The 14,263-nt window shown below is 39.6% G+C and overlaps 1 protein-coding gene across 2 annotated transcripts in view; it reads left to right on the forward strand.

The window, feature by feature from the left end:
• Nucleotides 1-14,263, forward strand: part of SYTL5 (synaptotagmin like 5) — a 284,046-nt gene that overhangs the window by 251,650 nt on the left and 18,133 nt on the right. The window contains exons 9-10 of one of the 2 annotated variants that reach the window (XM_064278136.1): nucleotides 11,312-11,404; nucleotides 12,028-12,093. In XM_064278136.1, coding sequence (XP_064134206.1) covers nucleotides 11,312-11,404; nucleotides 12,028-12,093 — 159 coding nt within the window. The remainder of the gene's footprint in view (nucleotides 1-11,311; nucleotides 11,405-12,027; nucleotides 12,094-14,263) is intronic. The other variant, XM_064278137.1, reaches the window with a different exon arrangement.

Here is a 14,263-nt window from a genome sequence, read left to right on the forward strand (position 1 = left end):
TTAGTGTAGCCTCATGGTAAATCTTAAAATCAGGTGCCATAAATCATCCAACTTTGTTCTTTTTCAATATTATGTTTACTATTCTGGATATTTTAACTTTCCATATAAACTTTAGAATCAGTTTGTTGATATCTACAAAAATAGTCTCCTGGAATTTTAATTGGAACTACATTGAATCTATAGATCATGCTGGGAAGAATTGACATCTTAACAGTATTGAGTCTTTCAATACATGAACACAGGGTATGTCTCCATTTATTTAGATCTTCAATTGCTTTCATCAGAATTTTGTAGTTTTCTGCATATAAAATCTGTATATATATTGTTATTTTTATATCTAAGTAGACCGAAGAAGAATTGACACCTTCCAATTGTGGTGTTGGTGAAAAATATTGAATCTACCATGGACTGCCAAAAGAACAAACAAATCTGTCTTGGAAGTAGTACGAACAGAATGCTCCTTAGAAGCAAGGATGGGGAGACTGTGTCTTACATACTTTGGACATGTTCTCAGGAGGGACCAGTCCCTGGAGAAGGACATCATGCTTGGTAAAGTACAGGGTCATTGAAAAAGGGGAAGACCCTCAATGAGATGGACTGACAAAGTGGCTGCAACAATAAGCTCAAGCATAACAACGATTGTGAGCAAGACGCAGGACCAGGCAGTGTTTCGTTCTGTGGTAAATAGGGTAGCCATGAGTCAGAACCGACTTGATGGCAACTAACAACAACAACAAGAAGTAGACAGCATGATGTTCAATAGGAGTGGTGAGAGAGGACATCATTGCCTTGTTTCCAATCAAAGGGGGAAGCATCCAATTTCTCACCATTAAGTATAATGTTCGCTGTAGGTTTTTTTGTACATGTTCTTTATTATGTTGAGGACGTTAATCTCTATTCCTAGTTTGCTGTGAATTTTTATCATGAAAGGATGTTGGATTTTGTCAAACGCTTTTTCTGTATCAAGTGATATGATCATGTTTCTTTTTTTTCAATTTATTTTTTTATTGTACTTTCAAGGAAGGTTTACAGAACAAACTAGCTTTTCAGTAAACAGTACACATATTGTTTTATGACATTGGTTAACAACCCCACGACATTTCGACACTCTCCCTTCTCAACATTGGGTTCCCTATTACCAGCTTTCCTGTCCTTCCTGCCTTCTAGTCCTTGCCCCTGGGCTGGTGTGTCCCTTTAGTCTGGTTTTGTTTTATGAGCCTGTCTAATCTTTGGCTGAAGGGTGAACCTTAGGAGTGACTTCATTACTGAGCTAAAAAGGTGTCCTGGGGCCATACTCTCAGAGTTTCTCCAGTCTCTGTCAGACCAGTAAGTCTGGTCTTTTTTTTTGTGAGTTAGGATCTTGTTCTTCATTTTGCTCCAGCTCTGTCCAGGACCCTTTATTGTCATCCCTGTCAGAGCAGTCAGTGGTAGTAGCTGGGCACCTTCTAGTTGTACTGGACTCAGTCTGGTAGAGGCCATGGTAGGTGTGGTCCATTAGTCCTTTGGACTAATCTTTCCCTTGTTTCTTTAGTTTTCTTCATTCTTCCTTGCTCCCAAGGGGGTGAGACCAGTGGAGTATCTTAGATGGCCACTCACAGCCTTTTAAGATGCCAGACTCTACTCACCAAAGTAGAATGTAGAACGTTTTCTTTATAAACTATGTTATGCCAGTTAGGCTGGATATTCCCTGAGATCATGGTCCCCACAGTCCTCAGCCCAGCAATTCGGTCCCTCAGGGAGTTTGGATGTATCTATAGAGCTTCCATGACCTTGCATTGTACAGGTAGTGCTGGCTTCCCCAGTATTGTGTAGTCTTACCCTTCACCAGAGTTACAACTTATCTATTGTGTATTTAGTGTTTTTCCACCCCGACCCTTCCCCTCTCTTGTAATCATCAAAGATTGTTTCTTTTTGTGTGTGAACCTTTTCATGAATTTTTATAGTAGTGTTCTCATATAGTATTGTCCTTTTGTGTTGACTTATTTCACTCAGCATGATGCTCTCCAGATTCACCCATGTAATGCTTCTCAGATTCATCGTTGTTCTTTATTGTTGAATAATACTGCATTGTGTGTGTGTACCACAGTTTGTTTATCCATTCGTCTGTTGATGAGCATCTAGGTTGTTTCCATCTTTTTGCTATTGTGAACAGTGTTGCAATGAACAGGGATATGCATATGTCTATTTGGGTGATGGCTCTTATTTCTATAGGATATATTCCTAGGAGTGGGATTGCTGGATCATATGGTATTTCTATTTCTAGCTTTCTAAGGAAGCACCATATTGTTTTCCAAAATGGTTGTATCATTTTGCATTCCCACCAGCAGTGCATAAGAGTTCCAGTCTCCCCACTATCTCTCCAACATTTGTTATTTTCTATGTTTTTCTTTCATGCCAGCAATGCCGGTGTGAGATGGTATCTCATTGTGGTTTTGATTTGCATTTAAAAAAAATTTTTTTTTTTTCTTTTTATAATGTCTAGTGATACGGAGCATTTCCTCGTTTGTCTGTTAGCCGCTTGAATGTCTTCTTAGGTGAAGTGTCTGTTCATTTCATTTGCCCATTTTTTAATTGGATTATTTGTCTTTTTGTTGTAGAGGTGTTGCATTTTCCTGTAGATTTTAGAGATTAGACCTATGTCGGATTTGTCATAGCCAAATATTTTTTTCCACTAGGTTCTCATTTAACTCTATTGGTGAAGTCTTTTGATGAGCATAAGTGTTTAATTTTTAGAAGATCCCAGTTATCTACCTCATCTTCTGGAGTTTGTGTGTTGTTAGTTATGGTTTGTATCCTATTAATGCCATGTATTAGGGTCTCTAGCAGTGATCCTGTTTTTTTCTTCTATGATCTTTATAGGTTTTGGCTTTATAATTTAGGTCTGTGATTCATTTTGAATTAGTTTTTGTGTATGGTGTGGGGTATGGATCCTATTTCATATTTTTGCAGTTGGACATCCAGTTTTGCCAGCACCATTTGTTAAAAAGGACTGTTTTTTCCCCATTTGATGGACTTCAGGCTCTTGTCGAAGATCAGGTGACCATAGGTGGATGGATTTACATCTGGCTTCTCAATCCTGGTCCACTGGTCAATGTATCTGTCGTTGTACCAGTACCAGGCTGTTTTGACTAACGAAGCTGTATAGTAGGTTCTGAGGTCAGGCAGTGTGAGTCCTCCTACTTTATTCTTCTTCAGTAGTGCTTTACTTATGCGGGCTTTCTTGCCCTTCCATATAAAGCTTATGATTAGTTTTTCCATCTCTTTAAAGAATGTTGGTATTTGGATTGAGATTGCATTGTATTTGTAAATTGCTTTGAGTAAAATGATCATTTTCACAATATTGAGTGTACCTATCTATGAGCATGGTTTTTCCATTTATGTAGACCTCTTTTGGTTTCTTGCAGTAGTGTTTTGTAGTTTTCTTTGTATAGGTCTTTTATATCCCTGGTTAGATTTATCCCTAAGTATTTTGTTTTTTTTTAGGGGCTATTATAAATGGTATTATTTTCCTGATATCCTTTTCCTCTTTCTCTTTCTTGGAGTATAAGAATCCAACTGATTTTTGTATGTTCATCTCGTATCCTGCTACTCTGCTGAATCTTTCTATTAGTTCCAGTAGTTTTCTCATGGAGTCTTCTGGGTTTTCTCTGTTTAGTATCATATCATCCACAATTAGGGACAGTTTTACTTCTTCATTACCAATTTCGATGCCCTTTATTTCTTTTTCTTGCCTTATTGCTCTAGCTAGGACTTCCACCAACATGTTAAACAAGAGTGGTGATAAAGGGCATCCTTGTCTTTTCTCTGTTCTCAAGGGGAATGTTTTCAGCCTCTCTCCATTAAGAATGACGTTGGCTGTTGGTTTTGTATAGATGTCCTTTATTTTGTTGAGGAATTTCCCTTCTATACCTATTTTATTGAGAGTTTTTATCAGGAATGGGTGTTGGACTTTGTCAAATGCCTTTTCTGCATCAATTGAGATGATCATGTGATTCTTTTCTCTTATTCTATTTATGTGGTTGATTGCATTGATTGATTTTCTAATGTTGAAACATCCTTGCATACCTGGTATGAATGCCACTTGGGTGTGGTGTATTATTTTTTTGGTATGATGCTGAATTCGACTGGCTAGAATTTTGAGAATTTTTGCATCTATATTCATGAGATATATTGGTCTAATTTTCTTTTTCTGTGTTGTCTTTGCCTGCTTTTGGTATCAGGGTTATGCTAGCATCATAGAATGAATTTGAAAGTATTATTTCCTTTTCTATGTTCCGAAATAGTTTCAGTAGCACTAGTGTAAGCTCTTCTCTGAATGTTTGGTAGAATTCTCCAGTGAAACCATCTGGGCCAGGGCTTTATCGTGTTGGGATTTTATTATTATCTTTCCAATCTCTTCTCTTCTTTTGCGTCTGTTCAGATTTTCAACATCATTTTGTGTTAGTTTGGTAGGTAGTGTGTTTCTTGAAATTTGCCCATTTCCTCTAGGTTTTCAAATTTGTTGGAGTATAGTTTTTCATAATACTCTGTTATGATCCTTTTTATTTTCACTTGGGTCCATTGCAGTGTCCCCCATTTCATTTCTTATTTATGTTATTTGTGTCCTCTCCTGTTTTCTTTTGTCAGTTTGGCTAGTGGTTTGTCAATTTTGTTGATCCTTTCAAAGAACCAGCTTTTGGTTTTGTTGATTCTTTCTATTGTTTTTCTATTCTCTATTTCATTTATTTCTTTTGCTGTTCTCTATTTGTTTGAGTTGTGTGGCTAATGTTTTGATTTTGTCCCTTTCTTCTTTTTTGATGTGCACATCTATTACTATAAATTGACCTCTGAGCACTGCCTTTGCTGTGTCCCAAGGGTTTTGGTTTGATGTATTTTCATTCTCATTTGATTCTAGGAATTTTTTTATTCCATCTCTGATTTCTATTACGCCGTGGTTTTTAAGCAGGGTTTTAGTCAGTTTCCATGTAACTGATTTTTTTCCCTTGCTCTTCCTGTTGTTAATGTCTACATTGATATCACTGTGGTCAAAGATACTTTGTATTATCTCAATGTTTTGAATTTTGTTGACGGTTGCTCTGTGGCCTAAGATGTGTTCTATTCTGCAGAATGTCCCATGTGGGTTGGAAAAGAATGTGTACTTTGCAGCTATTAGGTGGAGTGTTCTCTGTATGTCTACGAGGTCAAGTTGGCTGATTGTTTCCTTTAGATCTTCTGTATCTTTGTTGAGTTTCTTTCTAGATGTTCTGTCCTTTACCAAGTGGTGTACTGAAGTCTCCTACTATTATTGTGGAGCTGTCAATTTCTCTTTTCAGTGCTGTTATTTTGTTTTATGTATTTTGGAGCTCTGTCATTGGGTGCATAGACATTTATTATGTTTATGTCTTCATAATAGATTGTCCCTTTAATCATTATATAGTGCCCTTCTTTGTCTTCTATGGTGGATTTTGTTTTGAAGTCCATTTTAACTGAGATTAGTATTGCCACTCCTTCTCTTTTTTGGTAGCTGTTTGCTTGATATATTTTTTCCATCCTTTGATTTTTAATAAATTTACATCTTTGTTTCTAAGATGAGCCTCTTGTAGACAGCATAATGATGGATCCTTTTTTTTTTAATCCATTCTGTCACTGTCTGTCTCTTTGTGGGTGCATTTAGGACATTTACATTCAGTGTAATTATTGATAGGTGTGAGTTTATTGCTGTCATCTTGTAGTGCTTTTTTTGTGTGGTACAGACGTTTTCTTTGTTCCTCTTACTCTCTTGTGTTGAATTTCTATGTTTGTGGGTTTCTTTTTCATTTCTTTTGTTTTTGTAGATTTTTTTTTTTTTTTACTGAGACTTTATGTTTTTCTTCCTTATTTTGATGAGTAGGTTTGTTAACTTTCTTTGTGGTTACCCTGAAATTTACCCTTATCTTCCTAAGTTTGAACCAGTCTATTATTACTTGGTATCACCTTGCCTTCTTCTCCATTAGAACGTTATATACCTACACCTTTATTCCCTCTTTTATTGTTCTTATACGGTTGTCATTTACAGATTAACCTCTCTGGTTCCCTGTTGTAAATCTTTTGGTTTTGAATAGTCCTTGAGAGTTCATTTCCTAGGTTGGTGTCTGGCTGGTGAGATCTTGTGTCCTAGGTTCAGGCTATGCTCTGATGTTGTTTGTTCTCAGACTGAAGGACTCCTGTTAATAATTCTTGTAAGTTTGGCTTGGTTTTCACATATTCCCTTAATTTTTGTTTTTCTGGAAATGTCCTAATTGCACCATCATATTTGAACAAGAGTTTTCCAGGATATATTATTCTTGGTTGGCAATTTTTTTCTTTCAAGGTTTTATATATGTCATCCAATTGTCTTCTTGCCTGCGTGGTTTCAGCCAAGTAATCAGAGCTTAGTCTTATTGTTTCTCCTCTGCTTGTGACTTTTTGTTTTTTTCAAGCTGCTCTCAGGATTCTTTCTTTGTCTTTGGTTTTAGCAAGTGCAATTGTGATATGCCTTGGTGATTTTCTTTTGGGGCCTATACTATATGGGGTTCGTTGAGCTTCTTGGATGGTCAGCTTTTCATCTTTCATGATATTAGGGAAGTTTTATGTTCAGCAGTTCTTCAATGATCCTCTGTGTGTTTTCCCTTTTCTCCCCGTTCTGGAACTCCAATCACTCGCAAATTTTTGCTTTTGATTGTATTTCATATAATTCTCAGAGTTTTTTTCATTTTTCTTCATTCTTTTTTCTAGTTTTTCCTCAGAGTCATATACAAGCATTTGTCTTCAGTTTTGCTGATCCTCTCTTCCATTGTTTCAAACCTGCTCCTCAGACCTTCTATGACACTGTCCATTTCTGAAATCTTGTTGTTTATCTTTTGGATTTCTAGTTGTCGTTTTTGTATGATTTCTAGATGTGAATTTATTTTGACATTTTGTTCCTGTATTATTTTCCTGAATTCTTCCATTTTTTTTGTCTGTATTTTCCATGAATTTGTCTATTTTTTCCTCATTTTTGTCTGCTCTTTACACCAACTTTTGGATAGCTCTGATTATTAGAGATTTGAGTTCCTTATCAGGTACTTCTAGTGACTTTTCTTCTATTGGAAAATCATCTGGTGTTTTATTTTGGATGCCTACTGGAACCATTCTGTCTTTTTTGTTTGTTTTGATATTGTCTGCTCTCTTTGGGACATTCATTAGTTATTTTCTTCATTTATTGATTGTAGATTTGTTTGTTTCGTCCCGCTTTTTTCTTTTATTTGGTTATGTCTGAGCAGGCAGGCTGTACATTCTTTGTTGTTTGCTTGTCTGTGGTCACGATACTTTCCACCTCCTTGTCCAATGGACAGGACCAGTCACTCAGCTATGTTGCAGCAGGGTAGGCCCAGCTGAGGGAGGGGGGCTGGGATTGGTTTTTTGTGGCATGTACTTGGGCTGACAGGGTGGGCTGGGGGTCAGTTCAGGGCAGCTTCCAGTAGGCTGTGCCCGTGCTGCTTGGGGGTCTGATGTCCAGCACATGGAGTAGATAGGCAGGAGGGAAGAGAGAGGTTGTGATGTGTGGAGCTAAGTGGGTATGCAAAAGAAGAGAAAGAGTAGAGAGAAATAAGAGCTAAAAAAAAGAACTACTGAGGGAGCCTACTGTTAGAGTGGAGAGATGAAATTAAATGAAGAAAAACAAAAATGAAAAAAGAGAAATAAGTAAAAATTTTTAAAAATACCCCCAGGGATTCCACTGATGACTGGGGAAGTGGCTCCCAGGCCTTGGGGCACAGCCTGTCTAGAAGGGACATAGACAGCGCATAGCACCAGGTATTCAGGATACAGGAAAGGAAGGAAAGTGGAAAGAAATGAGAAACTGAGAAATGAAGAAAAAACAAAAACAAAAAAAGAAAAAGTTAATAATATGAAAAAAGGCCCCAGTGATCCCACCATCATGGCTGCGCAGACGATGGAAGTGGCTCCCAAGCTGAACAGTACAGCCCATCTATAAGGGGCAGAGATGGCACACAGTGCCAGGTATTCAGGAGACAGGCAAAAAAGGTAAGTACAGAGAGATGAGATACTGAGAAATGAAGAAAGAAAAAATAATAAAAAATAAAAAGAAAATGAAGGAAAGAGAAAAGTCCCCAGCAATCCCACTGGTGTGGCTGCGCAGACCGGGGAAATGGCTCCCAAGCTGCATAGCAGAGCCTAGCTAGAAGGGGCAGAGATGGCACAAAACACCAGGTATTCGGGAGACAGGAAAAGAAAGTAAGTAGAGAGAGATAAGAAACTGAGAAATGAAGAAAGGCAAAGAGGCAAAAAAAAAAAAAACTTCCCCAGGGATCCCACTGGTATGGCTGCACATACTGGGGAAGTAGCTCTCAAGCCATGAAGTACAGCCTAGCTAGAAGGGGCTCCCAAACTGCAAAAAGTTAAAGAAAACAACAGACAAAAAAAAAAAAGGGACCCTGGGGATTCCACCAGCATGGTCGCTCTGACCAGGGAAGCAGTTCCCCACCCTAGCCACGCTTCTTCTGTCAAGAAGAAGCAAAGATGGCACATGGAACCAGGTGTTCAAGAGAAAGGAGGGGGAGGAGTGAGAGGCAGGGAATAAAACCAAAAGAAGCTGAAAAAGCAACACCAGCAACAGTGAAATGGCACTGAAGGAGCTGGCCAGTGTGGGCAGGACAAATCCAAGTGGCACGGAGCCGGTGCCTTTCTGGGCGTGATCACTCGGCCTGCTGGGAAGCGGCAGAGGCCAAGCAGGGGGACGTAGGGTGGGGGGTGGGAAAGCATATATTACTGGTTATCAGGTGCTCTTTCTCCTGCTGAGAGCTCCATGAATCTGCTTTCCCATACTCCCTGCCCGCCAATTTCCGACAGGAGTCCAAAATGGTGAATTCCTGCTGCATTAGCTCATAGGAGACCTCCGCTGGTATATCTCCTCGCTCTCTGTTCTCTGTCAGTTTCTTATTCCATCCGGTGCTTGGTTGAGTTCTTTATCTCTTCATTTGATGCTTAGGGTTCCAGGATTGATGTTTGTCTCTGTTTTACTTACTTTACCTTTTCATATCTTTGCTGTGGGGGGACAGCGTGGTGCTTCTGTCTATAGTGCCATGTTGGCTCCGCCTCCCACATGTTTGTTTTTTAGCCCCTTGAAGTCATGGACTCTATTGATTGATTTTCAAATGTTGACCTGACCTTGTACACCTGGAATAAAGTCCACTTGATCAAGGTGTATAATTTTTATATATTGTTAGATTTAATTGACTAATATTTTGTTGGGAATTTCTTGCATCTGCAAGAATGGTTTAAATATTTAAAAATCTATAAATTAATTCACTACAGTAGATTTCTAAAACAAGTAGTATGATCATTTTAATAGATTCAGAAAAATAACTTTATGTAACTTAACATATATTATGGTAAAAACTCTTAGTAATTAGAAATGAATTAGAAGTGAATGTAGTAGAAAAAGAATACCTATTATAAACATTCATTTTAAAATCAGGAATGAGATGGGCCAGTTGCTTAGCTATGGTCCGACAAGGTAGGTCCAGCTGAAGGGGAGGGGCTAGAATGGGTTGTTTGTGGCATGTACTGGGGCCAGCAAGGTGGACTGGAGTTCCCTGCAGGGCAGGTTCCAGTAGGCCATGCCTGTGCTTCTTGGGGGTGTAATGTTCAGCACACATTGCAGATAGGCAGGAGGGAGGGGGAGGGTTGAGGTTGTGATGTGTGGAGCTAGGTTAGGTTTGGGAAAGAAGAGAGAGGAGAGAGAAACAGGAGCCAAAAAAAAGTGCTGAGGGAGCCTGCTGTTAGAGTGGAGAGACAAGAAACTGAGAAATTAAGGAAAAGATAAAAATAAAAAGTTGCCCCCAGGTATCACGCCAGCGTGGCTTCTGAGACCAGGGAAGTGGCTCCCAAGCCACGCGGTACAGCCCAGCTAGAAGGGGTGGAGATGGCACACAGGGCCAGGTATTCAGGAGACAGGAAAAGAAAGTAAGTAGAAAGAGATGAGAAACCAAGAAATGAAGAAAAATAAAAAGGAAAAAGAAAGAGAAAACAAACAACCAAAAAAAAAAAAAAAAAAAAAGCCCCCAGGGATCCCACCAATGTGGCGGCGCAGACCAGGGAAGCAGTCCCCAGCCTAGCGGCACTTCACAGCCTCCCAAGAAGAAGCAAAGATGGCACACGGAGTTAGGTGTTCAAGAGAAAGGAACGGGAGGAGGTGAGAGGCAGGGAAGAAACCAAGAGAGGACGAAAAAAGCAACAGCAACAAAGAAATGGCACTGAAGGAGCTGACTGGTGTGGGTGGGATCAATCCATACAGCACAGAGCCAGCACCTCCAGGGCCACGGTCACTAGGCTCTCGTGGGGAAACAGTGGGTCGGCCAGTGGGGGGAAGTGGCGGAGGCTGAGCAGGGGAAGAAGGGTGGTAGGTGGGAAAACATATATCGCTGGTTACCGGGTACTCTGTCTCCTACTGGGAGCTCCATGAATCTGCTTTCCTGAACTCCCTGTCTGCCAATCTCTGACAGGAGTCCAAGATGCTGAATCCGTGCTGCATTAGCTAATAGAGGACCTCTGCTTACATCTCTCCACTCTCTCTGTTTTCTGTCAGTTTATTATTCCATTCTGTGCATGGTTGAGTTCTTTATCTCTTCATTTGATGCTTAGGATTCCAGGACTGACATTTGTCTCTGTTTTACTTACTTTTTCGGGTCTTTGCTGTGAAGGGATTGCATGGTGCTTCTGTCTGTAGTCCCACGTTGGCTCTTCCCCTAGAGAAAATTTTTAGGTATATTGCCCTATCTTGGCAGTACAGATAGATATAGATGCACACACACTTGTAAGTCCCAAAATTAAATAAAAATTGGAAATGGATAATGGTGATAGCTGAGCAACATGGTGAACACAACTAATGTCACTGAATTGCACATGTGAAGAAAGCTGACATGGCAAACGTTTTGTTACATATTTATTTACCACAATTTTAAAAAAGGAAATAAATAAATAACCTAAGTACATTGTCCAAAGTGAATCACCTTAGAGATCAGGGAGATAGGAGTCGAATCCAGGACTGTGTGATTTCAAATTTCATGTTCTTTCCACAAAACAAGCAGAATTGGGAAGGAGACCCAACCCTCTACTCCCTGTCCTTTCTTGATAACTCTTCTGATGACATGACTCAGATTGACTACAGGGGAAAGGAGAAAAACCTAGGAGTGGGGGATTTCTAGATATTTTTTCTGATTTTCAAATATGTAGGCAAGAAAGTGGTTTTTAAAGTGAAAAGACTTTCTGGGAAAGAAATAAACTGAACCACTGATTTTTCTTCCTTTCTTAGAATTCCTTGGAAGACACTGAAGAAGGCATTGATGACTTAGTGTCCTCCCAGTTTTCTGCAAACAGTCGCAGTCTAGCAAGTGGCCTGTCAACGGTAAGTAGTTCTCTAGCACATACTGGAAGTTTTTCTCTCTCTTGTTGATTTTCTGTGCATTTCCAAAGGAGGTATGAATGTAGTTAGGGAAATGTGTGATAGTGAGTTCAAAGTCCTTACAGGCTCCTGTTCGCCCTTTGCCCCAGCATTCTTTTCAGTTTCATTTAGTGTGGGCTTTTGCTAAGGCTCCTGATTCCTTCCTTCTCTCTCCACAATCCTAGCCCAGGTTTTAAAATCTCTTCATGCTCTAGTACAGGCCCTCGTCATCTCAAGCCTATGAACTATTTCAAATCTCTGATGAAAAAGTTCCCTGCCACCATTCTGTCAACATCCCAATCATCCCCACACTGCTGTCAGTCACCTTCCTAACACACATACCCGGTGAAGTTTCTCTCCTTCTAAAAACCATCCATAGCTTCCCACTGCCAACAGAATAAGGTGGTACTCCTACTTTCACATCAAGGCCTTCCTTGAGGAAGGCTTTAGGTGTCCCTGTGTCCTTGTATCCATCTCTGTGCCTGTAAGTCTTTTTCTATGGTTCTCTAATTTCTATCTGTTTCTCTAATGTCTATCTGTTTCTCTAATGTCCTCTTTCTTTTGACATTTGGGCAACTTTCTTAAAGAATTCTCAAGCAGCCTCTGACAGGAAGTGGACCTACCTACATGTGCCTGATGCAGACTCAGACACTGTGAGTTTTCAAGCTTTTCTTCTCCTTTTGTCCAACCACGTTTCATGAGTTTTATAGTTTGAGAAATATGATTATATGGGCAATTCTTCCAGCATTTGGCTTTTTCTGATTTGTATACCACTAACCAGAGGTTCTCCTTTAAAAGATTAATGAGACATGGGGTTTCCATGAGTCATAATTGACTCAGCAACGACTAACATCAACAATAGCATCCCATTGTATAAGAGTCCCTGGGTGGAGCAAATGGTTCAACACTCAGTGGAAAGACTGGCTCTTTGAACCCACCGAGAGGCACCTTAGAGGAAAGGTCTGGCAATCTCCTGTCAAAAGGTCAAAGCCTTGAAAACTACTCTGCACATGAGGTCACCATGAGTCAGAATCAAATGGCAACTGGATTTGGTTTTTTGGTTTTATTCCATTGCATGAAACATCAAAATTTGCTTACCTGTTGATGGATATTTGGGCTGATTCCAGTTTGGGGCTGTTATGAATAATAAAATTGCTCTAAATTTTTTTGTATAAAAAAAGATTAATGAGACTATCAGAATCTAAGTATTCCAAAAAGAGAACATTCATTAAACATTAGAATCTGTGCACCAGTCAGAAGACACATGGTCCAAAATGATTTACTGTTATCAAGGTAATAGGATAAACATCTCTATTTTAAATCACAGCCTCGGATTGGTTAAGAGCATAAAGTTTGGTTAGTAGCAAAACTGCCATAAGCATCTAAATTTCCTTCTGTTCATAGGGGCCTGCAGCTTACAGAGGGCCCTCTTCAGGGATGTGGCTACAAAAGGATGTGGGGTAGACACAAGTCAATGATACAAGGAGGCAGTGAGGTATGGTGGGGAGCTCCTCAGAGTAGAAATATGGAGATCTTGGTTTAACTCTAGGCACTGCCGACAGTTTCTATAAGCCAGAATTTACTCATGTGTAACATGAGGGGGTTGGGCCACAGTCTCAAAACCCTTGATACTCAAAGCATGGTCCATGACCAGCAACATTGCATCACCGGGAACACAGTCTCTAAACTATACTTGTTTTACAGCACCTTCGTGTCTCAGTAGTTCTCTCGTGGAGCTCCTGGGCCAAAAGTGACACCTAATGGTCCATTTACTAAGTTGTTAGGTCCGAACAACTTAATATCCTAACAATTTAATAGCCATTTGAAAAAAATATATACCTGCTCCTTACTTATCAACTATCTCATTATCTGATGTTTCACACTTACAATAGTAAAATATCTACTATCTGACTATTTTGCACATTAATGTACATCTGGCAATAACGAACACCAAGGTGCGAGGTGAGAGTAACGCTGGCTGTGATAGTTAAGGTAATGTGTCAGTTTGGCTGGATCATGATTCTCAGTGGTTTGGCAGTTATGTACTGATGTAATTTGGCAGTTATGCAATGATGTGATTTGGCAGTTATGTAATGATGTAGTTTGGCGGCTATGTAATGATGTAGTCATCCTCCATTTTGTGATCTGATGTGATCATTCGCCATTTTTGCATAACGCCGGTTTTCACATAATGACCAGGTCTTTGGAACCTAACCATGTTGATAAGTGAAGAGTGGGTGTATATGTAAATTGAAAGAAACATAGTATTTTTTTCCATTCTTAAATAATTTCTATTACTTACTAATGGCAGGTGTGTACCTGTTGGACACTATACAACATCTCAAGCCTTGGGATATGATTGGGCATCACCACCCTCATTTCCTGTTCCCCAGTGATTTCCATGCAATACTTTTTGTCACAGTGCCTGCCAAAAACTCAGCTTCACATAGCTAGGGCTTCACTGAAAAGAATGAAGTGCAATCTTATGACACTGTGAACTACTAGCTGGTAGTTTGCTTGATATCTGTGTTTCACTCAAAAGTTTAAAATATCCTGTGGTGCTCTGCGGTGCCTTGACACACAGTTTGGGAACTGTGGATCTGGGAATTTTTTAGAAAAGCAGAATCTGAGACTCTGACCCAGACTGCATTAATGAAAATCTTCATTTTAACAAGCTCCCCGGGTGATTTATATGCAATTAAAATTTGAGAAACACTGCTCGAAGCCATCTGCTAGCACTAAAATTCTGTTGCTTTGCTTTAGGAATAGGAAAGACAAATTAGGTCACTCTTGATTCTCCTGCCATGACTCAGGCTTAGAAGA

The sequence above is a fragment of the Loxodonta africana genome, chromosome X, assembly GCF_030014295.1.
Source record: "Loxodonta africana isolate mLoxAfr1 chromosome X, mLoxAfr1.hap2, whole genome shotgun sequence".
NCBI lineage: Eukaryota > Metazoa > Chordata > Mammalia > Proboscidea > Elephantidae > Loxodonta > Loxodonta africana.